The 27734-nt window shown below is 40.9% G+C and overlaps 1 protein-coding gene across 2 annotated transcripts in view; it reads right to left on the bottom strand.

Moving 5' to 3' along the window:
* The window catches only part of tars3 (threonyl-tRNA synthetase 3), a 38002-nt gene that overhangs the window by 3023 nt on the left and 7245 nt on the right, over positions 1-27734 (bottom strand). For both annotated transcript variants that reach the window (XM_034148381.1, XM_034148382.1), the window contains exons 4-16: positions 19545-19668; positions 18266-18390; positions 17413-17530; positions 16990-17054; positions 16795-16873; positions 15319-15465; positions 10977-11075; positions 7107-7273; positions 5793-5955; positions 5365-5502; positions 4296-4373; positions 4103-4203; positions 2628-2732 (exon numbers count right to left, since the gene is read on the bottom strand). In XM_034148381.1, the coding sequence (XP_034004272.1) occupies positions 2628-2732; positions 4103-4203; positions 4296-4373; positions 5365-5502; positions 5793-5955; positions 7107-7273; positions 10977-11075; positions 15319-15465; positions 16795-16873; positions 16990-17054; positions 17413-17530; positions 18266-18390; positions 19545-19668 (1509 nt within the window). The remainder of the gene's footprint in view (positions 1-2627; positions 2733-4102; positions 4204-4295; positions 4374-5364; positions 5503-5792; positions 5956-7106; positions 7274-10976; positions 11076-15318; positions 15466-16794; positions 16874-16989; positions 17055-17412; positions 17531-18265; positions 18391-19544; positions 19669-27734) is intronic.

The raw sequence follows: 27734 nt of genomic DNA, 5'->3' as shown, positions 1-27734 counted from the left end.
TGGAGTCCTGAAAGGAACAAACGTAATAACAGAACACTTCACACACATCTCGAGTAGAAACAAAAGCCAATGTGAAAAGATAGGTCTTCAGTCGTTTTTTTAAAAGCTTCTACAGAGACTGCAGAGTCTGTGTAGGACGGAGACAGACTGTAGTAAAGCAATATTTACAGCAATATACAGGATGAATATATTTACCTATGTTTGGCAGAGAAAAGGGGACTTCTTTGTGAAATATTTATGATACTGGGATGTTTAAAATGTGCCAGAAAGGAGAGAAATCATTCTGGTCAAATGTACGCCTCAAAATCTCAAACTATGGCAGGATGATGCAAATGTTTTCATTAGGTATAGTTATTTTAAGAGACCCTTTTATGCTTTGGGGTTTTCCCTTTCCTGTAATGTGTTATATTATGTGTTTGTCAAATAGTATTGTAACTGTTAAGACAAAAATCAATATAAAAGCAAAACAATTCAAAATAAATGTATGTATGTATTTTCATTTTAAAATCTTAACACCATTTATGATTTTTAACACCAATAAGCATCAGTTAAACTGGATGTGAGTAGACTCTGTTTAAAAGACTGCAGTCTGCTGCGGCCTGCTGGGGGGGGGGGGGGGGGGGGGGGGGGGCAGCATCAGAGCCGGTGACACCAGCAGCAGAATCAATAAACTGATCAGGAAAGCTGGGTCTGTCATCGGCATCAAGCTGGACCCCTTTGAAGCTGTGGTGGAGAGGAGGACACTGAACAGGCTGTTGTCCATCATGGATAACCCCACCCCATATAATCTGTTGAATATTTAATATTCCATCTGTCATATATGTATGTATATATAACACCTTGTTAAATTCAACATGTATATTTTCTACTTTCTTGTTTATTTCTTGTCTTGAATTTTTATTGTACAATGCCATGTCTTTTTATGCAGCTGCAACTCAAATGTTTCCCAAAATTGGGATCAATAAAGTACTATTATCTTATCTTATCTTATCTTATCTTATCTTATCATATCTTATCTTAAATGAAGACAAAGAAAGGAAATAAATGATGGGATGTGTCCTCTGTGAGCCTCAAGCCTGTCAAGATCAGACAGACTTTACAAAGAAAGGCCTAAAACCCAAAGAACCTGAGAGTAACATCTAGAACACGGTGCCCACGGGCACTTAGTTGCCCCTGCGGGCACTTAGTCACCCACAGGGGCGACTATCTAAAAATAGCTCGCCAAGCAAATCCAAAATGTAAAAAATACACAAAACAAAAAAGGAAATGTAATTAAAAGAATCTACCCTACAGTATGCATAAACGAAACCTCAATCATAGCGAACTCTCTCTACTTACTACAACTCTATATCTATCTAACACCCCTCCTCCCCCCACCCCCACAATGAATATCGACCAATCACGTTCTTGCTTGATTTGCGGGACCAGCGTTGCAGTCGGGAAGAAAAGCAATGTGGAGCGGCAGCTCCCCGCTTCATAAGGAGTGTGACCGTGATTTTCCTTCTGGCAGATTCTACACAACACATCAGCCCCATTGAACAGCCTAGTCGTGCCAGCCTATACAGCACATGAGGGGCAGAGTTTTACTCGAGTGTGTTGCAACTTGCATATATATTTATTGCACTTGATGCACACACACGCATGGCGTAATTTCCACTGGGGACAGGGGGGACATGTCCCCCCCACTTTTCGAAATCCCGTTTGTGTCCCCCCACTTTACAAATATGTTTATTATTATTTTTTAACGCAAGCGAGAGAGCGAGAGAGCGAGAGAGCGAGAGAGCGAGAGAGCGAGAGAGCGAGAGAGCGAGAGAGAGAGAGAGAGAGAGAGAGAGAGCTAGGGAGAGCACTGTGACGGCCCAGGTGTGTTGCAGGTCCTGCGATGGGGGTGGAGCTGAAGAGGCCAATCAGCCGGATCGGTGACACCTGGCCGGAGCCGAGGTGTCCCCGATCCGGACCTTTATCTATTTAATATAGCCTAGTTGTAAAAAATAAAATAAGAAATCATTCCAATGTGTACTACAACTATAGGACAGTAAAAAAAACAAAAAACTGTTTGAAAGGGGAGTGATTAGTAAAATAAGCATAAATAAAAAGAAAGAATGCTAACTAGGTAACATAAGATAAGAATAAACCAGTTTAAATGATTTGTTATTGGTTGTGATCATATTCTAAAGATGTTTGGATTATTGAAAAGTATACAGCTCCCTTTCATCTGAGTGTTGAGAGCTGTATCCATCAATTCATGTTGTGCTCAAGTGCACCAGATTGATGCATTTCACTTGCATGCCCCCGGACCCCCCTAGAGGATGTGAGGTCCACCCCCAAATAAAGCAGGTTAAAATAATTAAATTGAATACATTTTCTTTTAGTAAACACTGAAAACGGGTCCCACAGACCCAAAGAGCACACAAAGGTTAAAGGTCAGCATATAATAATGTTAACATGTGCTAAATATATACACAAAGAGAGGGGTAAAAGTAGCTCACGACTTGTTTTATTTTTTGAAAGTAGCTCTCATCCTAAAAAAGGTTGGAGACCCCTGATCTAGAATAATGATATCTAAATCTCACTAAACTTATTAAATGACGTTATTAAATGTATATAACAGTTGGAAAGCCCCTCACCATTTCCCTGCGTAGTTCTCCGTGAGGATGGCGATCATCCGCTCCACCGAGCCTAAGATGGCCCGATGGATGATGACCGGTCGGGCTTTATCGTCTCCGTCCGTCCTGAATGACATTTAGTCAGGGAGAGATGTCACAAAAAATCACTTTATTTCCACAATCTCTTGAGATATCTCGCAAGAAACAAGTATTGAACACAGGCTGTTTAGACCTACATGAGTTTTTACTCGAAATTTGTAATTGCAAAGTTAAGCAAAAGGTACATATGCGATATACACAAAACACAATTTAAAACATGCAAATAGTACTTGTACTTACTACCTGCTGTATATTTGATTGTATGTGCATAATTGTACATGCTGGGTTAACTAGTGGGTTTTCTTGAGGTGCTAATAAAAAAATATTTAGTTTTTTGGTTCATCTTTAAAACATGATGTTATGGCAATATTATTCCGATTTGTATGTGTACGTGTAAAACATTAGTTTTTTCTTTCTTTTCATTTTTGGTAATGCTTGTTGTTTTGGCCCATGTGGGTGTCTTCTTATCATTACTATCTTAAAGGGGACCTATCATGCAAAATGCACTTTTTGATGTCTTCTATACATAAATATGTGTCCCCGGTGTGTCAGGGAACTCACGCAGCGTCAGAAAACAAAACCCTCTCTCTTTTCCTCCGTACCCAGATCTCTAAAAACGGGGGAACAACGGCGCTGATCCAGATTTGCGTCCTATATGACGTAATATCTGAAATGTGGACCCACGGCACTATCAGAAAGTTGCTATCAGAAACAATGCCCGTCTGCTTTGGACGTAATATGGTCGGTGTTTACATTAGCATCGCTAACACTCAGAGCTAACCTGTACTGGAGAGCGTGTGTGTGAACCACCTTGTGGTATAACCGGCAAGAGAGAAAGCCTTTGAGCTCCATACTGTTTCAGAAATAATCCTTGATAATCCATGATATGGCGTTTCATCACGGCAGTATTTAGTTTAGACAGTAGCTGCCGGGTCCCGTATGAGCTCAGCCCCCCCCCTTTTTTATCAATTGTTTAGACCTATGCTATTGCCTAAAAACAGCATGATAGGTGCACTTTAAGACTTGAAAATAGTTCTAATTGTTTTTATTTGTTTTGGAGCTTGTTTATAGTAACGTTTATAGTTACATTGCCTTGATATTCTTTAACGAGGGGCAATGTGATTGGATAACTCAATCAACAGCTGTTTTCTCTGTAAGCTCTCTGTCCAACCAATTAAACTAACGTGTGTACTTGTCTGTATGAAGTGGCTGGTTTAATGTTGAATCATTTGAATAGAAAACTAATTTCCTGCTCAATGAGTTCTTATATATTTCTATAGGACTCTTTAGCTCTTAAACACATGACTCATGAGCCTTGTTATTCATGAAGGGACTAACATGTAACGCTGAGTGCAGTAAAGCACACGGACGCAGCATGTTTTCATCAGCTGACTCACCCCACAAAGGTCAGGTTGAGGCGGATTGGCAGCTGGAAGTCCAGTTGAATGGTCGCACACTGATGGTAACGTCCAATCGCATCTTTGATCTTAATGTCAATCTGCAGCAGCAAGGAATGCACAATCACACTTTACAGACCCTCGAGATCCAATTCATTTTTGCATTTAGCAGGAATTGTTACGTTTTCCTGACCTTAGGTCCATAAAAAGCTCCGTCTCCAGGGTTCAGTTTCCATGGCTCCCCAAAGTCATTCAGGCTGTTCTCCAGTTGCTGTCAAAACACATGAGGCACGCATTTAATATATACTTACAACACAAGAGAATAAAAGGAAAACTCTGTGAAGCAAGCCAAGTCAAACTGCAGGTCAGTTTGCACGACCCACTGCCCTTTCACTTTTTAAGTGAAGCCCTTAAGTCATTTCCAACTGTGCAAAATAAACAATTAAAATCAAGTGAAACAAAGAGCTTGCCTTTTATTGACAACACGCCTCCTACACTCACAGATCTGATACCACTACTGGAGCCTGTAACCTGCTATAGTGCACCCACTCAGTTGGAATAACAACTAGATATTCTTTGAGTTTATATTCTATTATAAAAAAAGTCCTAACAATAATGGTACAAAACGTGACAAAAGGTCAGACTTAATACCGATCCAAAATGCACATAATTACTCATGCAAGATGCCTACAACAGGAGGGGGAGCAGAAGGAAAATATGAGCAAGATGCTGGATGACTGGCACGAAATGACCCACAAGAAACATACAATGAGAAAGATTGCTGAGCATGATAGCTAAGACTTTAGGAGAGACCCCCAGACCAAGCCATTTTATTATTTATTTAAAGTGCCTCCAACGTTTTGCTGTATTATAGGGAGCATTATCTTGCAAATCAGTAATGTCTGTCAGACCTGAGAGTGACTAAAAAACAATTCTACCATTTCTTAAAATTAAATGGAGCTTACATTTGTTGAACAAAAAAAGGCAAGAACTCTTCTTAGTTTTGCCAAATGAATAAATAATTCCTCTATGAGCCACTGTACGATCAGAAAAGCAAGCAACCAACTCTTTGATCAACCGTGCTATATAATTTTAATTATTTGCTTAAAACTAAAAGGTGCAGCAATGTCCCGGCATTTTATAACATGTGCCACCGAAACAGAATCAGGTTTACATATACAAGGAATTTGTCTCATCTACTTGTCTCATCTACTATTAAATTAATTTTCCCACCCTAATTCACACTTTCCGATGCAGTTTACCTTCTCCGCCTGGTTCCACACGGCGATGTCTCCCAGATATTTCTCTGGGCGCGTGGACAGGTGCAGCTGGAAGGAGAATCCGAACACGTTGTAGACGCAGCGGAGGAAATCCAGACAGCCCTTCATCTCCGACTCGATCTGTCGGGAGAAGAAGGATTCAGAAATATATACAATTGACTCATTAATAGCTGATCGTTTCTAAAATGTTTTTTTAATGTTAAAATTAAAAATATGTTTATTCAATGGCCAAATTACAGTTATCGGGTGGCACCTTGCATGTTAGCCCCTGAATGAATGTGTGTGAATGAGTGAACACTGACTTCTGTATGTAAAAACACTTAGAAAAGTTATTTAAATGTGATTTCTTTTGTATTTCAAAGACCTCCCGCTTGTATCAAACCCCTTGTAAACGCTGATAGAGTGATCACCTGCTCCATGGTGCAGAAGATGTGAGCGTCGTCCTGCTGGAAGCGCCTCACTCGGGTTAAACCGGTCAGTGTTCCCGACAGCTCGTTCCTGTGGAGGACCCCGAAATCTGCAAACCTCAGAGGAAGTTCCCTCCAGGAGCGGGGCCTGTGGCTGAACATCAGACTGCAGGAAGAAGAAGATGAAGAAGAAGATGGAACTGTATTGATCCACCGAGGGGGGAAGGATGAGCAGGGAGTCAAAACAACAGAGACGCGCTGTAACCCTCATGTCGTTTATCGGGTCGAATCTGGCCAATTTCCTACTTTCATCAATCATAAATATTGTGTTTTACATTTGATTACTACAAGGCCTCATGATATCCTCCACAGTATGCATTTGAAGATATAACACACCACTTACATTGAATTGTGAGTGGTTTAGTCCACTTTGTAACACCTGTTGTGTTCCCAGTTATATGAAATGAATGGGAAACCCTAGATAATGTTAATCCATCAGATACACACACCCACAAATCAACACAATGTTAATTTTGGAATACTTTTACAGTGTCTATTCACTGCAGTTATTCATGTGAACCAGTATCTGAGACATTGTTTACAGCTTCAAAGGTTGCAAAATAAAATGTGGTGACGATTCATGGTTTTTGTGTTAATGTAAGAGCAGTTAAAGGTCCCCTATCATACTGTTTTTCATCAATATATTATAGGTCTCAGATATATACAAAACATGTCTCTGAAGTGTTTGCCTCCAAATACCAAAAAGATCATTGCAGCATCCCATAATCCCCTCTGTTTCAGCCCTGTTTCAAAAGTGCTGATTCTCTGTCTGTTACTTTAGATGAAAATAAGGAGCCCCTCCCCACACCCCTCTGAGAGATATTTGGTTAAAAAGAACACAATGGTGCTCTAGGAGGAGATTCAGGTGATAAGGTGGGGGGGGGGGGTTACCTTGGTTGCTGATTGGCTAATGGTTACACAAGCCAAACAATCGTTATGACATCATAAAGTGGCCAAAATCTGATCAGCTCATTTTCAGACAGGTTTTTATAAAAATGGATCAGGACAAAAAGAGAGAGAATCTTTTTTCCTGAAACTTTCAGAATCTCTTTACACAGAGGGGACACATGGTGATGTAGAAGAGACATGAAGAAGAGGGGACACATGTTGATGTATAAAAGACATGAAAAAGGGGATTTTGCATAATAGGTGACCTTTAAAACAGACCATGGAGCAACAAGAGGCGGAAAAACTAACACCAAAGGAGGGTTATAAAATATATGTACTGTTTGATTTTTGGAGAGAGGTTTTATTTACCAGTGCCCGGGGCAGTTCATGGGTTTCAGTGCGAAGATCTCGTCCTCCACGGGGAAGGAGAACATGTTGTCGCTGTAGTGCTGCCAGTGGCCAGACGTCTCCCACAGTTTACTGTTGAAGATGTTGGGGGAGGCTACTTCCTGGAAGCCTCTTCTCCAGTACTCTTCCTAGGAAAACAACAAAACCACATAAACAAGTGACACGCAGCCAGCTGGACTCACACTCAGGTACTTTTCCTGAGAGCTTGAATCATTATTTCTGGCAGGAATCTTCAGCTACTTCAACGGAAATCAGATCCGGTGGGTTTTATTTGTTCTTCTTAAGCAACACAGTTGTATGGCACGTTGAGCTCCTTGGCAGCCAAAAACAGAAGACTGATTACTTGAAATATTTTAGCCGTGAGCATGTGGAAGTGAATAGGAAACAGGAAGGAGCTTTTAAAAAATGAGGCACCTGGATAAATACAATTTCGCTATATTTAGAAACTTGAATATCTCTCCAATTACATTCATGAGAAGCCAACCCATCAGTAAAACCCCTCAGTGTTAAAAGTTTCAGCTTTTTTTACACAGCGTTAACAGACTGAAGTGACGTGATAATGATCTTGCACCGTTTCTGTGCAATGTGCTCTCCTTGGCTCAGTCCGGTGTGTGTTGGTGTGTGTTAGTGTGTGTTGGTGTGTGTTGGTGTGTGCTGTGAAAGCTTCAAGATGTCGACGCATCTCTGCAGATACTTCACACACACACACACACACACACACACACACACACACACACACACACACACACACACACACACACACACACACACACACACACACACACACACACACACACACACACACACACACACACACACACACACACACACACACACACACACACACACACACACACACACACACACACACACACACACACACACACACACACACACACACACACACACACACACACACACACACACACACACACACACACACACACACACACACACACACACACACTACTTTCTGTACCGTCACACTGAAGTTTAAGCAACTTTTGACCACTAAAAACTCGGGAACTCATGACGAAAGCTTCGATTTTCTCGTGAAAAAGTAAAGTGTGTTGCAAGAATTCAAGGTTACACTGGGTGAGATTAAAATGATAATATCAATGTTATACAGATAATCATTATTACCACATGTGGAAATGTACAGTCCTTTCTAAAAAATAAAAACACCTTCAAATTATATTTCGATGAGTCCAATAAGACACATGATTCATTACTGTAGCTGCTCTGCTGCTGAAATCTCACAACAATCTAAATATATAATCTTGACATTTTTGGTTCTGACACTCAAGATGTTATTATGTTCAGCTTGTCACGTTATCTGTTCTTGGCTGAAAGACTGAGTTAACAAGTTGAGTCAATAATTCAGACGTTCTTCTCTCTGGTGATTACATGTTTTCTAAAAGTACTGTGTTTGTGTTCTGCATGTCAATGAGCTGCCACTCAAGTTTACAACTACTCTGGAAACACTGAGCCTCAGGAATATAAAAGTGTTTTTGTTTTTCAGCATCTCTACAGTACTTCTTAAGATAATTACAATTTGCTCATTTTCTAAATAGCTGTTCAGGGATCATGACTCATTCAGGAATATGTTTTTTAACCACGCCTAAAAAACAAGAAGCTTGAGGTCACGGATACATTTAAAAACAATGTCATATGAGCGATTACTTCTCTAGGAAGGTAAACATATAATTATACAACATCTCCTGAGCTCTTCTCATTATGGCTTCAGTAATGATATGATCATTCTAGGCTAATTATTATAAGAAGAAAAATAATGCACGGTATATATTAAAATAAAAACAATCGTGTTAAACGGTTTACATATATGAACAAATTATGAATATTATAATGATATATATAAATAAATGCAAGTTATATGCAGGGTTGGGTTGTAACGGAATACATGTAACAGTGTTACGTAATCAGAATACAAAAATCAAGTAACTGTATTCAGCTCGCCGTACATTTGAAAAACGAATAATCAGATTATAGTTACTTTCGTAAACCTGAAGTGAATACATTTTGGAATACTTATTGGAATTATTGGTGGAAAAGTTTCCTCACAAAATGTAATATTCATTACCGGCAGACCTGTGTGCACGGCGCTGCAGCATGTCTGTGAGCGAGAGAGAGAGAGAGAGAGAGAGAGAGATGCAGCGTGTCTGTGAGGCCCCGCCCCCGCACGCAGATGAGAGAGAGAGATCTTTTTTTTTAAATATATTGAAAGTTAGAAACGGAGATGGTTCGATAAAATGTGCAAGATAACGTTTATGTAGCATTTATTTATTGTCGAAATGATGACATTTAATAACGGGATCAAATCAAAGTGAATGGCCTGCTGCTGCCGAATGCATGGGGCAAGTGACTGGAACAAGTTAAAAAGGTTATTACATCATTTCAGATAATAATAATAAATAATAATGATAATTCATTCTATTTAGGGGCGCCTTTCAAAGCACCCAAGGACACCTTACAATTCATAAAATATTCGAAGGAAAGGTTTAAGACAGGACAAAGAATGCAGTCCGGGGGTTGTTTTTTATGTGGGGTGTAAATGAGAGGGAGCTGTCCAGAATGACACCAAGATGTTGTGTTTGAGTTCTTGATAAGCCATTAAAACAGTAAAATACGTGTCTCCTGTTCCTGTTCATCATCTGTTATGGAAAAATAAAGTATTCCAAAAGTATTCTAAAAGTAATCTGAATACGTTACTTTTTTAAGACCCGTAACTGTAACTGTATTCGGATTACTTTCAGAGCCATGTATTCAGTATTCAGTAGTTTTGTAAGATATTAGATTGAATTGATAAAAAATGGATGAATGTCTTTAAAAGAAAGTCAAAACACATTTGTACAATTTAGCCTTTTAGGAAGCAAACTCCTGCTCTCTGCTGCACTTTCTTAATCAATCAATCAATCAATGTTTATTTATATCGCCCAATATCACAAATGTTACATTTGTCTCAGTGGACTTCACAGTTTGTACAGAATATCAGAATGACAATACGACACCCTCTGTCCTTAGACCCTCACATCGTACAAGGAAACACTTCCAGAGAAAAACCCCACAGTTTAAAGGGGAACATGGGAGAAACCTCAGGGAGAGCAACAGAGGAGGGATCCCTCTCCCAGGACGGACAGACGTGCAATAGATGCCGTGTGTAAATCGAAGAGATAATACATTTTACAGCATAGGTAGACCAAATGTTTGGAAATGCATGTGTCTATAATAAGAAGATGATTCCACGAGGATGCCAACAATCCTGTGGGAGCCATCAGGGAAGTAGTATGATGAGAGTCAGGCAGGACCACAGAGACAGGTTCAGCCACGACTTGAAATGCATTGCGAAGGAATTTAACCTGTCACCTGATTGTGTGTTGAATTTGCACTATCCTCCTTTTAATGCACAATTTCATCGTTGTACCTTTAATCTAAATGTATTTTTTATATATGTCTACTCTACTCTATTTCTTATTCGTTTTTATGTCTTTTACTGGTAACTGTATTCTGTGTGATATACATTTTTCTGTGAAAGGTCTATGTGAAGCACTTTGGACTGCACTTGTTGTATGAAAGGTGCCATACAAGTAAAGATTATTATTTATTTATATGGTTTTGCTATAGATATTTTTCTTAATTCCAATATTACAACAAAAAAAAGAGGTATTTTTATAGCACTTTTCCTTGTACTCAAAAACACTTTACAGACAAATAAAAAAGGCATAAACCAGAAGTAGGGGTTAATTATTTGAAACTCTGCAGATAAAGTGTAAACAGAGGAGCAGGTGATGTGCACTCGGCCTCCTCTCTTACCCGGATGAACTCGGTCAGCGTGTTGTAGATGAACGCTCCTCTGGGCAGGAAGAAGCAGCTTCCAGGGCTGAGGTCGTGGAAGAAGAAGAGCTCCTGGTCCTGTGAAGCAGACACAGAATATGTTTTAATGACTTAAATGTGCAGGTTCAATCAGAGAGAAACACCTGGAAGCACAGCAGGGAGTCATCACATCACAGACTGTCAGCCAATGACCGCCTGAAGAAAGTAGAATAGAGAGGGAGGGGTTTTATTTTAATTTGATTGCTGCCAGGCTATAACAAGAAGGTATTAAAAATCACCCGAGTATATAGAGTAGTGTCTCTACTTTAAAGAGTCCTCTCCTGCTGATGTTCAGGTGTATATCAGTATGTAGTGTCTCTACTTTAAAGAGTCCTCTCCTGCTGATGTTCAGGTGTATATCAGTATGTAGTGTCTCTACTTTAAAGAGTCCTCTCCTGCTGATGTTCAGGTGTATATCAGTATGTAGTGCCTCTACTTTAAAGAGTCCTCTCCTGCTGATGTTCAGGTGTATATCAGTATGTAGTGTCTCTACTTTAAAGAGTCCTCTCCTGCTGATGTTCAGGTGTATATCAGTATGTAGTGTCTCTACTTTAAAGAGTCCTCTCCTGCTGATGTTCAGGTGTATATCAGTATGTAGTGTCTCTACTTTAAAGAGTCCTCTCCTGCTGATCTTCAGGTGTATATCAGTATGTAGTGTCTCTACTTTAAAGAGTCCTCTCCTGCTGATCTTCAGGTGTATATCAGTATGTAGTGTCTCTACTTTAAAGAGTCCTCTCCTGCTGATCTTCAGGTGTATATCAGTATGTAGTGTCTCTACTTTAAAGAGTCCTCTCCTGCTGATGTTCAGGTGTATATCAGTATGTAGTGTCTCTACTGTGACATGTCTCCATGCTTTAATGTTCAAAAAGCTCTTTATTTTTCTCATACTGCCTGCCTCCCTACCTCTTTTCACCCTCTGTCTGAAACCAGAGCCCAGTCTGCTCTGATTGGTTAGCTGGCCGGCTCTGTTGTGATTGGTCAACCGCTTAGAGATGTCCCGCCCCTTAACCTATCACGTACAATATGTTGGATTGCTAGCCAATAGAAGCGCGAGTGTTACATAGTGATGTCAGCCTTTGCGGACCATTTACATGCACAGAAAACAACACACTACAGGAGAGGGAAAACCCCAGAAAGCAGAATAGTGCCTCTTAAAGTAGCTGCGATTTTCCTTTTGTTTTATATTTGTACCTTACATGTTTTACTGTCCTTATGCCTTTTAATGCTTGGTGTTATAGTGCAGAAGTAGCCGTTTCAATCTGTCTGTATTCTGTGTATTTTCATGTTTCTTCACCTGTTGTTCAGGACTTTTTAGAGATGCTATGCTTAATGAAGCTCTGTGAGAGAGATAAGGCTCAGCTTGGGATCATGCCACAGAGCACCATCTTTAAAACAACATGTCACTTTTGTCACCTCCCTCTAACTGCCTCCAGCAGCATTTATCTAGACTCTCGGGCTTATCGTGGGTCTGAGTGTTATCGGTGCTGATGGAGGTGCTGCCGTCTGCGTCTCACATGCTGGGAAACCAGCTGGGCCGATCACGTGACTCACAGGGTGCCAAATGTGAAGATATGAAGAAACACAGCGCCCTCAGCTGGGAGAGAGCAGCAACAGGCCATTTAATGCCAAAAAACAGGTGTCTAAAACTGCGCAAAACTTGATCATTTGGTAATGATTGTACCTCTCCTAAACTTTAAGTACTTTTGTGTTTTGTTTTATTGTCTTACAGTAATTTTATTTCACAACTTCAATAAAACCACAAACCCATACATTCACGAGAAAAATAATGCCAACAATAACAAATTAATTTCACCTAATATCAGTTCAGCCTCTGGTTTCAAAGCCCCCTTCAGGGAGAGAGCAGCAACGGGCGATTATGTGCCAAATAACAAACATTACATCAATTGGCCAGATTGTTGAGGAATATTTAACCTTTCATAACCTCCAAGTAATTTCAGATTGTGTTTAAATTAGGGCTGTCAAGTTAACGCGTTAATAACGCGTTAACGCAAAAAAAAATTAACGCCACTAATTATTTTAACGCGATTAACGCATGTGTATTTTTTGTCCTCGGCCGCCGTAGTTTCAGAGCGCATCGAGTGTAAAATACCATCTACATGATGATGCTGACAGCCCCGCTCCTGCCGCCCGCTTGTGGCAGACCACACTTCCACGCTCACCGGCAGGCCCGGCCATCGGGAGGACCGGGAGGGAGTGTGTATGTGTGGCGCGACTCGCGCGAGCGAGGCACACCTTACGTGTTGTTGTTGTTAGCATCTGGTGCTAGCTAGCGCTAACGGATATAAGGAGCTGTTTCAATGACATTTCGCCGACAACTGCGCCGAGCACTTGACTTTATGCAGGTAGCCAGACAGTGGGACATTGTATGAAAAGTCAGCACACTCAGCACGGATAGTGCGCGCAACATGATTGCAGCGTCCAGGCAGCTCCCATTCGAGCATTATGCCTTGAGCTGCACATAGCTCCAACGATCCATCACAGTGTACGCACGCACGCACGCACGCGCGCACACACACACACACACACACACACACACACACACACACACACACACACACACACACACACACACACACACACACACACACACACACACACACACACACACACACACACACACACACACACACACACACACACACACACACACACACACACACACACACACACACACACACACACACACACACACACACACACACACACACACACAGTATTGTATGAGAGAGGTTCCAGGTTGAATTGAGGCGAATATTTGTAATGTTCAGAGGTTGTGTTTAATATTCATGAGAATATTTGTCATTGTTCAAATGATAATAAACAAACATATAAAGCATATTTGTCCACTCATATGTTGATAAGAGTATTAAAAACTTGAAAAATATCCCTCTAAGGTACATTTAGAACAGATAAAAAATGTGCGATTAATTTGCGATTAATCGCGATTAACTATGGACAATCATGCGATTAATCGCGATTAAATATTTGAATCGACTGACAGCCCTAGTTTAAATATCTTTGAATTAATCTTTAAGATATTTCATGTGATCCTGGTTCTAGGTCTGGCAGTGGCTCAGTCAGTTGGACTGTTGGACTGTGAGCCGGTTCAAGTCCCCGACCAGACCTAAATATGGAGTGTGGACTGCTACTTGGAGAGGTCCCAGTTTACCTCCTGGGCCCTGCCGTGGTGCCCTTGAGCAAGGCACCGGACATCCCCCTTCCCCCCTCACTCCCCGGGCGCTGTGCAATAGCTGCCCACTGCTCCTAGCACTAGACTCCTGGTACTAGGATGGGTTAAAAGCAGAGAACAAATGTCACTGTGTGCGCTGTGTGCTCTGCATGTGTGACCATTAAAAGAGGGGTTTCATCCCTCCATATTCTATTCCAATTCTATTCACTTTGTGTTTCACCACATAAATAAAACCACAAACCGAAACTCCCACGAGGATAAACTCCTACAAAAACCTCAAAGTAGATGTCCACGCCATCATATTAAACAATTTACAAATCGAAACATTTCCTTTGTATCGTTTCACTCTCTGGTTTCACAGCACCCTCACCTGGAGGAGAGCAGCAACTGGTGTTTTCATGCACAATAACATGGTTTTAGAGTCTAAAACTGCCACTGAGCATTCTGTGATGCTGAAGTAGGATTTTGCTTCTTCTAACCTCCAAGTAATGTTGCATTGCATTTGATTGTTTTTTAAATTAAGCTTTAAGTTCCTTCATGTGATCCAGCTTCGTTTCACCACTTAAAAAAAAACAAAAACAGAGGGTGTTTCTCAATGTCGAGGAAGGCTGCTCCAGAGCCACTATTTCAAGGATACTATGTCATCGAGTGCCGCCGAAGGACTGTTCCAATGTCCAGGATACTTGGAATTCTACCGAGGCCGGCGTACTTCGTTGCGGGAAATTTCGAGGCTGCACATGTGTAGACTCCGTGGTCTTAAAATCCCCACAATGCTTTGCGCACGGACCAATTTCCAAATCTTTGGCGGAAATCGCGCTCCATTTAAGGCGGGGCCTCGCATATGACGCACACCTGCACACCTGTTAGCCTGTGCCACAATTCTTCGTTTTCCGAGGCTAGGAAGGATTCTTGCCTCACTTCTGAAGCAACTGACTCGGAGGTACATGTGCTACCAAGGAAGACTCCTCGACATTGAGAAACACCCAGAGACTCTCATGAGACTAAAAACCTCTAAAGCCTGTCTTCATCATATTATACAATCGTAATTCACTCCGTATGATTTCAACTCACTTTTCCGATCTTGCGGTGGTCTCTGTTCTTGGCCTCCTCCTGAAAGCGTTCCCACTCCTTCAGCATCTTTGAGTCTGGGAAGGAAATCCCGTAGATCCTCTGGAGCGTCTCCATGTCGGAGCGGCCCTCCCAGTAGGTGGAGGAGTTCTGAGGAAGAGGAAGGAAATATTAAAGGTCACCTATTATGACATTTTTAGGCATATATTATGGGTCTCAGATATATAAAAATATATAAAAAAACATGTCTTTGATGTGTTTTGCTCAAAATATCAAACAGATCATGCATTTTAGAAATCCCTCATATCCCTCTGTTCCAGCTCTGTTATGCCCCTTTCACACCGGCGCTTTTCCAGCTCCTGCTGGGAGCTAGAGCCTGAAAAGCGCCGGTTTTTCCTGTTCACACCGCAGCGGCGGCGCGTCATAGCTCCGGAATGCGGTTCACTTCCAGCTCCAAAAAGTTGTCGGTCCAGAGGCAAGAGCTTTGGAGCTATGACGCGGCGTCGCTTACGTCTCTCTTACGTCCGTCGAGGCGGAGGCGGGGGCAGGGGCATGGGCGGGGTTGGTTGTACACAACTTCATGGCAATATTCAGTCGTCCCTTGAAAAGTCGTCCGATGCCTTCCATTTCGTCTCGTAAGAGGATAACCACAGCGAACAGCGCTTCAATACAATCGGCCATTGTTGTTGTGATTTCCGCGCGGTTTGGGTTTTAGGAAGCAGGCACGTAAACGGTTACGTCATGACGCAAACGATGAGGCAATGACGCAGTACCATCCCGGCTCTTGAGCGGTGTGAGCGGTGTGAACAGAGCGGGAGCTGAAAAGGGAAACGGGAGCTGAACCAGAAAAGCTCTCGCGAGGAGCTAGAAAGTGAAAAGCGCCGGTGTGAAAGCCGCATTACTAAAGTGCTGATCCGGGTCCTTAGCTTGAAAGAAAAGAGGAGGGGGAGCTTGTGCCTGCTCAGAATTCTACGAGATACTCAGCTAAATGCTGCCGTGATGAAACGCCATATCATGTTCCAAACCACATCAAGGATTATTTCTGAAACAGTATGGAGCTCAAATGCTTTTTCTCTCTCAGGTTTACCACAAGGTGAGTTCCTTTTTTTATTTCCTGCTTTTTCACACATGCTCTCCAGTACAGGTTAGCTCTGAGTGTTAGCGATGCTAATGTAAACAAAGACCATATTACGTCCAAAACAATCGGGCATTGTTTCTGATAGCAACTTTCTGATAGTGCCGTGGGTCCACATTTCAGATATGACGTCATATCGGACGCAAATCTGGATCAGCTCCGTTGTAGCCCCGTTTTTAGAGATTTGGGTGCGGAGGAAAAAAGAGAGGGTTTCATTTTCTGACGCTGCGTGAGTTCCCTGACACACCGGGGACACATCTTTATGTATAAAAGACATAAGGTCCCCTTTAAAGAAGAGTTATAAATTTGAAAATAAGAAACTGATCCTGTGTGTTTCCACTTACCTTGTAGATCTTCATGGCTTTAATCTTGCCTGTGTGTCTCACATGAGGACCTCTGCACAGGTCAATGAGGGGCCCACATCTAACCAGGGTTCATCAAATACACAACAGTGAGTTTTGCAAAGAACCCCCTTAATAAATCTTCTTGAATAAAAACAAATCCAGTAATACTTGTACTTTTTATAAGAAGCATCGTACCTATACACTGTAGTTGTGGGGGTGGTGACCTTCTCATTCAGGATGCGGCACTTGAATTTGTTGTACTGAAAGACACACAGGTCACATGTTATTGGTCTTGATTTAAAGATTTCAAATTTCACACAAGCATATAATAATAATAAAATAAGGCAAGACAGTATAAACCAGGCTATGTAAGTGTGTGGAGTTTTATCCAAACAGGACAATAGCCACTCTTATATTTACAAAACTTTAAAAGACACGTGAACAAATATGCCATAATTGAAAATCTGAATTCACACAAGCAAAAGGATCTCAGCAGATGATCAACCAAGCTAAGTTCCTTAAAATAACAATAATATAAACAACAATCATACTAATACTTTACAAAACTTCTTGAACCAGGTGAGTGTGTGGCTAGAGAATATTTGTCAGCTCCCTCACCTTAAACATCTTCAGCAGCGTCTCCTTGCTGATTTCCAGCCTCTCAAACGGCTGTTTCTCTTTCACCACGGCCTTACACAAACTCTCCAGGTCCCCAAACTCAGTGCTGGAGACGCCCCTGGAAACAGGAAATACGTTGAGTTCATTACAAGCATCATGTCGCTTCTCTAATCACTAATATTCAGAGGTGGGAAGTAGTGGAGTACAAATACTTCGTGACTGTACTTAAGTACATTATTCTGGTATCAGTACTTTACTCCACTACTTATGTTTCTGACAACTTTTTACTTTTACTTCTTACATTTTGAACCCAAATACCTGTACTTTCTACTTCTTACATTTTCCAAACAGGCTGGTTCCTTTAGTTTGAATGTGTGTTTGGTGGCGTGATCATTATTATTTAGAGTCATTGCGTGCCTATTGATTTGAACACGATCCGTGTATCCATCATTTCCTGGTCTTCTCTAAAGAAGAGGGACCAATGAAAACGTTGTCATGTTGCCGTTGTTCAGCATGGAAACATTCATTAGCTAACAATGACATTATTGTTCTATTAATATAAAGGGAGGTCAGGTACTCTTTAAAACAGCTGCTAGTTATGGGTACTTTTTACTTAAGTACATTTCAAAGTCCATACTTCTTTACTTTTACTTGAGAAAAGAAGTTTAGTCAGAAACACGAGTATCTGTACTTCTACTTGAGTAAAGGATGTGTGTACTTTTGCCATCTCTGCTAATATTGCACTGAAAAACAGTGAAATATCTATACATTAATAAGACTGGATGTATAAATAATTAGTACTATCTTTGGAGTGTAATCCATGTCTGAACACAGAGTGAAAATACTGGCTCACTTCTGTCCATCCAGGAACATGTCGTAGTAGAAACCGTTCTCAATGGGGGGTCCGTAACACAAACAGCCTCCATAGAAGTTCTCCATCGCCTCCCCCAGGATGTGAGCACTGGAGTGCCAATACACCTAGAATACAACATGAAGAAGTACAGTATATATTACTTATTGAAAGAAAAGACCAGGTGCATGTTGCGAAAAATTATTGTTACAGTTGATGAAGGGGGAGGGGTGTCAAAAGTCAAAGATGAATCTTGATTGGGCCAAATTTGACCTCAAGTCACCCAAAACAATTCTGCCGGGTCTCCCCAGACCCGAACAGCAAATTATACACTTTTTTTTTTGAGACCTTCAGACTTGGCAAAAATTGTCAAAATCAGTTTTGTAGTGTTTATATAGCTGTTGTGGAGGATATCATGAAGCCTTGTTTCGATAAAAAAAACTAGAGCGTAGTTATTATATAATTTTAACTTGAAACGGGTCACGGGAGAACACAACATAAGGGTTAAAGGAACATTTTTCTTTAAATCATAAAAGCTGTGCAGCATTCAAACGTGAATGTCATATTACGGCCCGTCCACACAGCAGCGTTAAACAAATCTTGGAGGTGGGCGTATCTGAAGCTTGGGGATTTCTTGCGAGCAAGGCACCAACAACCAATCACATGAATCTCCCGCCCGCGACATACGAAGCAAAAAAGCCCGAAGTAAACTGGATATAAACTCCCCAAACAGGCGAAAACCTACCACTGTCTCTGCCACCTCCCTCCATGCCTGGCTCCTCCGGTTTGTATCCCGGTAGGTAAATAGGGACTGGTCATAAAGCACCGGGTGATTCGCTACCGCTAATTTCTCCTCCATGTTTTGGAATATGAGGAAATGACCTGCGGTATGTCTCTCCCAGCATACACGCCGTTTGATTGGCTAGCGCTTGAACTGTCAGATTTGCATACACGGGATTTGATTGGCTGACGCTTCCACCTCAGCCTCAAAAGTTGAACATTGCTCAACTTTGAATCCTGAAAATCCTGAAAATCTCCGCTCTGCTGCCCACAATGCAGTTCGGCGAAAAGTGAGGCAAAGTGACGTCACCCCATTCAAAGCGTTCCAAGATTTTTTAACGCTGCTGTGTGGACGGTCCGTTATAGCGGTTGTGGGTTTTTTGTTTTATTTCTGACGCAGGCTATCATACGGTATTTTAGAATAGCTGCCCAAAAAACATCCTTTGGTACGCCCTGGCGAAGTGTTAACATGTCTTTTATTAAATGCATTGTTTGTACTCACAGCCTGAGCGTCCTCGTTGTCGAAGCGCAGGATCTCCAGAGAGCAGTCGTGCTCCAGCGGGCGGTCCAGGTCCCAAAGCTCTCCGTTCACACGAGAAATCACAGCGTTGTCGGCCAGGCCCTGGCTGGAAGAGAGAGAGAGAGCTTCCTCAGAGATGCTGGGTCCAAATTTGTGATTCTCATCATCATTACAATAACAAGTATGATCAGGCCTCATTCACCAATATCTTTCGAATTTATTTTCTGAAATGTGTCCTTGAGAAAAGTCGAAGTCAGTTTCATGAAGTGTTCTTAAACAACAAAATGGGTTGTACCTTTGTAGATATAATAATGGATCTTATTGTCTAGACCAGCGGTTCCCAACCTTTTTCAACTCAGGGCCCACTTAAGAATCAAAAATAAATAAAGTTAAATAAGGCTAAATAAAGTTCTGATTGGTCGATTCAGAACATGTGACACGTTGTTTATCCAGTAGAACAGACCGCTGTCAAGGACTGTAATGACCGTTGCTAAGGAGGATCAAGAAAGAGAAAGTAAAAGTTTCAAATTAAAAAAAATCTTAATAATGAAAATGTTTCCACACAAATCATAATGTTTTGCTAATTATTTGGCGGCAAATATTGAATTTACATTTACACCCTTTAATATTTTATTTGGGCTTTTAGATGAAGACACACAGTTAATAAATACAACTATTCTTCTGTCTAAAATACATATTTTTAAAAGTCAATCAAGGAGTAATCTTAATTTAAGGTATTTGAAGAGTAGATTAAAAATACAATTTCTTTTGGAAAAAATGATTGCCCCAAAAAATCAAAGGGTGGCTGAACACGCCATGACATGCAATAATTGGCTCTATCGAAGAGTGGGATCAAAGGAACAATACATATGCTTGCCATGTTGTGTTTTTGGTGGTTTTTGGTTGTCAACCTATTGTTGTTTGTGAAATGTTGAAGTGGTCCTATAATTGTATCTTTATTTCTTCTGTTTTTGTTGCGTTGTCTGAGATGGGAATGTCATCTCCTATACGTTATTGTTATGTCCATGTTTGTGTCTTTAGCCTGTACAGTACAACAAAATGAAAAAATAAAGAAATAAAAAAATTAAAATTAAAAGAAATTCAATTATTTGGCGGCCCACTTGCAATGCCTTCTAATAATAAAAAAGTTATTATGGCATTGTATGCTTTGTGTTATTTGTAACATCTTCAAAAACTACCTTTCCAACTCCTCAACAGTTGCCTGTCTTTGACTGTTACAGGTGTATAGGTTCATGGTACAATGCATAAGCTTCAAATCGAGAGAGATTGGGCCTCACACGGACACCGGAAACTGTATTTTTCTTTACCGTTCTGTTTTAATTTCACAATAAAGTTGATAGTAATATTATGTTTGATATTATTATGTTTTATTTACTAGGCCACTGGGTCATGTTAAGACCCTCTTTTCTGTCGGTTTGGTGTTACAAATAAATAAAAACAAGGATAATTGTGTGTTATTGTTGAGTAAATAACTGTGTTATTTAGAAAAGAATAACAAATTAGAAGGAAAGAAATATGTAAAAATACAGATTTCAGTATTCTGAGGCTCTGAGCCCCATTTATTTTCCTCACGGATGGCAAAAAAAAGTCAGACATTATACGATTTAAAATAAAAACAATAATCGTGGCTTGATATTGAGTAAGATTATGTTTTTATGAACCCCACAGCTTCCGGTCTTCCAAGACCCGACCGGACAAAAAGACGTGGTGCAGGCACGAAACATACTACCAATAGAAATACATTGCTTTTAAAATCGTTCTGTGTGACACGAAAACAAAAAAAGGGGAAAATCATGTTGGTGAACACGAATCAATAGATTTCATTTCGTGACTATAACACGAAATGCCGTGAGACTGGGTTGACTTATCATTAGCCCATTTTAAGCTACATATTGTTTTCCCGGGGGAACCCTAACCCTCTTCGGGGTCATATTGGATACATACTGTACAACCAACACCATCTACCCCAAAGCAAAACCCTAACATTTGGCTATTGTCCATGTGAGGAGGCACAGAAGTTCAATAACACATAATGAACCTGAATCCTAGTATTATCTCCTGATTTTGCAATAGAAAGCATTTGTCACAATTATTGTACAACATTGGGACTTTTGCCAGACCCTAACTAAATGAATAAGGAGATGGCCTGAGTATGTATGGGCCTCTACTGGAAGCGGACAACAATATATCCTTTATTTTTGCTTCAATTTTTCTTCCATAAAACAGTAACCCCAAACTCTTTAAATGTTTTTAAATTGCACTATAATAGTAGCAAAGAACGTTGATCAGAGGATCAAATATATCTGCATATTTGTATACTTAATATATACTTTAATACTTTTTCATTATTTGTTATGACTTTTAATTATGCAGCATTATATTTAAAAGCAGATTCTTAAAAAAACACTTCAGTATAGACCCAGTACAAGTGGATTGTTTTGTCTCCAACTCGACAATTTAAAATACACCAAAACATTCAGATATTTAAGCAACAGCTCACGACAGGCCGTGGTATATGGTCTTATATAACGCCCCTTAGCTGTGATATAATGACCATATATCACGGTCTGAAGTGAGCTATTGCTTTTATAAAACGGTTACCAAGTATGGCAATATGAAAGAAAATACACGCTCCAATTTAAATAGTATTTATTTGTAAATAATGATGTTCAAAATAAAATAGTACCTCCGTTGCCTTCTTGCTATGCAACAAAACTAACAGCTAGCGAACATATTAGACAGAGAGTGTTGATCGATTATTTGGCTATTTATTTAGAGTCAGTTGTATGTTGCCGTTTATTGTGCACCCACTGAAAAACTGTCCAGCATCAGTAGAATGGCTTAAGAGGTTACTTGTATAGGTTGAGGTTGTTCTAGGCTGTTGCTTGGCGTGGCGAGAATATTGCTCCACTTTCTCCGGTCCCCGAGATTCGGCTTCCAGTAGCTCTGGAGAGAGCTTTCGCACCTGTGGCCACTAACGGTCATCATTTCTCTGCTTTGTTTCAAGACCCGCATCAGAAAGCTTTTGAATGGGGGTACTTCTCCAGTTGGTCTACCTGCTCTTCACGTAGCTCTGCATGTCGTCGTTTAGGTGCTTTCTGGAGATAGGCACTGCTCAATCCACTCCTCCATAGTAAGGCCACCCCGGAGGTCGAAGTTAACCTTAAATGTTTCCATCTTGAGCTTTGTTAGTTAGTTAGTTTCGTAACGGACGTAATGTAACAGTTGTAACGGTTGTAGCTGTTTCTCAGACGCGGAGGGATACTGACTTGTGAAAAGTAACTACAATTCTACCCGTGATATACGCTCATTATATCACGGCTAAGAACCAATCAGATTGCTTGATTTTACTTGTCCGTTTTATAAATATATATATTTTCTTTTCTTCTTTTTATTAGTGCGAATGCTGTCCCACTATTGTTCTTCCAATCTTTATTCTTCCGCTTCTTATTTCAACCGCTAACTACTTCAGCATACTTTCAGCTACAGAAACCATTCAAATATTAAAATGTTCAGCTCCTTCACATGTCCATGTGTAATATGACTTTTCTTGTTTATGACATTTTTTTACAATGTAACTCAATAGGAGGAACCTTCAAATCCTCTTTTAGCTACACCATGCGCCAAATGCTACTCCTTCCACATACTTTCAGCTAGAGACTTCATTCCAACTTTAAAATGATCACAAGACATTCAGCTATACAACTTATTCTTCAGATTTTTGATATTTTTTACACTTTTTGAGATATTTAACTTAGTTTGGAGCTTGGTAAAGTGGCCTTCTTCAGATTGTAACATTAGTGTGTATTGCGCAGCTCGTTAAGGCTAGAGTGCGTGATGTCACACCTAGAGTGGAGGAGTGCTTGAAATATATATTATACATTATTGGTGACGTATGGTTTTAGTTCAAAAGTTTGCAGTTAAAATATTCTGCTGCTTTTCAAAGCGTTTTTACTTTATTTTCTCTTATTAATACACATTCATTCACTACTACTTACATTTAATATCTCAATCTCAATCTTTATTTATTTATATAGCACATTTAAAACAACCTTCAGTTGACCAAAGTGCTGTACAGGCAATAAGTATTAAATAACACAATACAATAATAAAACAATAATATAATAATAATAATAATAATAATAATAATAATAATTAAAGCTGCAAGCAGCGTTGAGCGGGTCTTCGACGCTCCGCAGGCTGTTGTCCGCACGTCGAGGTGTGTGTGTAGGTGTCTCGAGGACTCGGCCAACGTGGGAAGTTTCAGGCCGATGGGACAATGTATTTAGCAGTTACAGCAGTATCATAAACATTGTGTTTGATGGCGAGTGATCTATCACCATGGCAACGGCATTTGATGACACCCCATAATACGCTTAGATGTGTTCAGGGCCGGACCATTAGCCATCATCTGAAGTCTGGTGCAGTTTGGAACCTTTTCCAATGACTTAAGACAACATTGTGTTTTATGGCGAGTGATGCGTTGCCATGGAAACGGCATACGGTGAGATCTCAGATTTCACGTAGAGCTGTTGAGGGCCGGACCATTAACTGTCATCTGAAGTCTGGTGCCGTTTGCAACCTTTTCCATTGATTTAAGACAACATTGTGTTTTATGGCAAAGGATGCGTTGCCATGGTAACGGCATATGATGACATCCCAGAATTGGCGTAGAGCTGTTGAGGGCCGGACCATTAACTGTCATCTGAAGTCTGGTGCCGTTTTGAACCTTTTCCATTGATTTAAGACAACATCGTGTCTGCATTTTCAGCTAAATTCATCAACAAATGTACATAGTTTACAGCATTCGCACGCATTTTCAGCAGGAAATGCATTTTCTAGTTTCAAGTTTTTCTTCAGAGTGTCAGATGAGGTCTGCACTCCTCTTCAGCCCAGAGTTTGGTGAGCATCTCCTTGATGGTTGAGGGCTGTTCTTCCTGTTTCTCACAGACTGGATCTTCTGGCCCATCCTCTGCATCAGAGACTCTGCTGACAGCAGCTCCATGTCCTCTGACTCCCGCTGCTCCTGAAGGCTGTCTCTCAGCTCAGATCCAAAGCTCAGGCTGGAAGGACGTGGACCTCTCAGCTGTTCCAGTTCTTGCTGAAGAGCTGCGTTGTTCCTTCTCTCAAACTGGATCTTCTGGTAGAAATATTCTTGGTTGATGTTGTAAGCCACTTTGACCTGCTCGAATTCATGGTGGAGCTCCTTCTTCATGGTCCTTTTGATGTTGTTTTGAACCTCAGTGGCAATCATGAAGGTGTTCATGCTCTCAGGGTCGCAGGTCCTCTTGAGGCTCTCAAATTCATCCTGTATGTCCTTCTCTTTGATGATGGACAATTCATTCCATTTCGCCTTACGGGCTAGCTTCTGTTTAGCCTCCTCCAGTTTCCTGCGTGTTTCCTGTTCTTCGTTCAGGAACCTCTTTGTGAGATTTTTCTCACGAGCCAGCTCACGTCTAGTCTCCTCCAGTTCTCTGCTGAGCTCCAGCCTGGGGTTAGACTCCCAGCTGTTAGCATTAGCAGGCTGGCGCATGAGCGTAGAGTGCTGCTCTCGATGTCTGTGCCTCACATGCTCCATCTCCTCTAGCTGGAAGATTTGCTGTGTGTAGATCTGCTGAAAATGTATTACCTCTCTGAAGGGAAATGGTTTGTGCAGACTCAGAACCTGGGTCCTATTTGCAAACTAGGACGGAATGCCCTGTGATGTCATGCTGATGTCATGAGCAGATCAAAGCATTCAGAACACATGATGTCATCGGTGCACCAACTAGGACGGAATGCCCTGTGATGTCATGAGCTGATCAAAGCACTCGTTCTTTGCAATTATTTCATGTTTCCATAGGGATGTCATAGAATGTTGGCAGGCAAATAGGACCCAGGTTCTGAGTCTGCACGAAACATTTTCCTTCAGAGAGAGAACACATTTTCAGCAGAACTACACACAGATAATCTTCCAGCTAAAGATGGAGCGTGTGAGCAGGAGGCAGCGACGTCGAGAGCAAAACTCTACGTTCATTCGCCAGCCTGCTAATGCTAACAGCTGGGAGTCTAACCCCAGGCTGGAGCTCAGCAGAGAACTGGAGGAGACTAGACGTCAGCTGGCTCGTGAGAAAAGCCTCACAAAGAGGTTCCAGAACCAGGAACAGAAAACACGCAAGTAACTGGAGGAGGCTAAACAGAAGCTAGCCCGCCAGACGAACCTGAAAGAATTGTCCATCACCAAAGAGAAAGACATACGGGATGAATTTGAGAGCCTGAAGAGGACCTGCGACCCTGAGAGCATGAACACCTTCGAGATTGCCACTGAGGTTCGAAACAACATGAAAAGGACCATGAAGAAGGAGCTCCACCATGAATTTGAGCAGGTCAAAGTGGCTTACAGAAGCAACCAGGAATATTTCCACCAGGAGATCCAGTTTGAGAGAAGGAACAACGCAGCTCTTCAGCAAGAACTGGAACAGCTGAGAGGTCCACGTCACATCTGAGCTTTGGATCTGAGCAGAGAGAAGAAGAGCCCTCAACCATCAAGTAGCTGCTCACCAAACTCTGGGCTGAAGAGGAGTGCTCTCTAAAGAAAAGCTTGAAATAAAAAGAAGAACAAAATATATACATATATCTGAATGTGTTGGTGTATTTTAAATGTTCACGTTGGAGACAAAACAATCCACTCGTATTGGGTCTATTCAGGAGTGGTTTTTGAAGAATCTGCTTTATAAATATTTTGTATATTACATATAAAATCTGTGTCAATGCTGCATACTTTAAAGTTGTAACAAGTAAAGGATAGTTATGAAATGATTTAAAGATGACCTATTTGCCCTTGAAATGAATCACATAATACAAAATAAAACTTGTGTAGAATAATTTGTACCACATGTCAGAACTATTTATACTCTTGTAAACCATTTGTTTCTTCTCAAATCTTTCCAAACCACGTTGGCTTACTTTTACACCTTCACTTTACATGAATGATAATACAGTCCCAATGTCCTCAAACGTGTACTTCCTGATTAGCAGCGTTGTAGCTTATTACTTTCTCTAAGAATGGTCAAATAGCTAGCTATGGCCACTAGGGCTTCAGAAAACTTTGATATGCACCAAAAATTTAGCTAGACAGGTTTTCTACTTCAATACATACTTTAACCCTCCTATTGTCTTCGTGTTCCCCCCCTTACTTTGGTGTTCGCGGTCAAATTTGACCGGTCCTGTTTTAACTGCTATTACATTAACAGAAAAACCATTAATCATCATTAAATTTCATTTAACACCCTTTCAAACTGTACATATTGTATCAGACTACTGGTATACATGAACAACTGCAGTAAATATACAAAGAATAGACACTGAACATGTATTGCGTGTGCCAGGTGTGATCCATGTGGGGGGATGGGCACATAAGAGCGGGACAAGTGTCAAATTGTTCTGTGTGTGTGTGTGTGTGTGTGTGTGTTTCACATGGGGGGATTGGGCACATAAGAGGGGGGGAACACATCTAGAGTGTGTGTGTGTGTGTGTGTGTGTGTGTGTGTGTGTGTGTGTGTGTGTGTGTGTGTGTGTGTGTGTGTGTGTGTGTGTGTGTGTGTGTCTTATCTGATCCAGATGGTTACTAATTCCATTTATTCATGGCGGGAACCATGGGTGTTACAAAGTTGACTAAATCATCCAAAACTCAATGAAAGTGGTGATCAGCAATTGTATATGTTCAAATGTCTAATGTGAAGGACATCATAAAGCCTTAATGCAATCGAATGTAAAACAAAAAAGTTACGATTGATGAAAGTAGTAAATCTATCAGATTTGACCCGAAGACAACAGGAGGGTTAAAAACATCACCCAAAAGTTAAATGGTACGATTAGCTGGTTATGATTGGGGTGCAACCTTCATCAGCGCTGTAGCCATCAAATGCCCCTTCAACACACCTTGCATAGTCGATACAGTAAAAACTGCTTCGTGTGTACAGCCCAGAGGTGGGGACTCGAGTCACATGACTTGACTCGAGTCCCCATGACTTGCACATGTAGGACTTACTCCCAGCCCCTTAAGATATTTAACCAAGAACCAGCAGGAAGTAGATCCAAATACATCTCTGAATTAATTTTCCAAAAAAAGCATTCTGCATGTTCACATTTGCAATCTGTCCCAACATCTCT

Source organism: Trematomus bernacchii, unplaced genomic scaffold (assembly GCF_902827165.1).
Source record: "Trematomus bernacchii unplaced genomic scaffold, fTreBer1.1, whole genome shotgun sequence".
NCBI classification, from domain to species: Eukaryota; Metazoa; Chordata; class Actinopteri; order Perciformes; family Nototheniidae; genus Trematomus; species Trematomus bernacchii.
The sequence above is the reverse complement of the archived record's forward strand: the minus strand, read 5'-3'. Positions and strand labels throughout refer to the sequence as shown.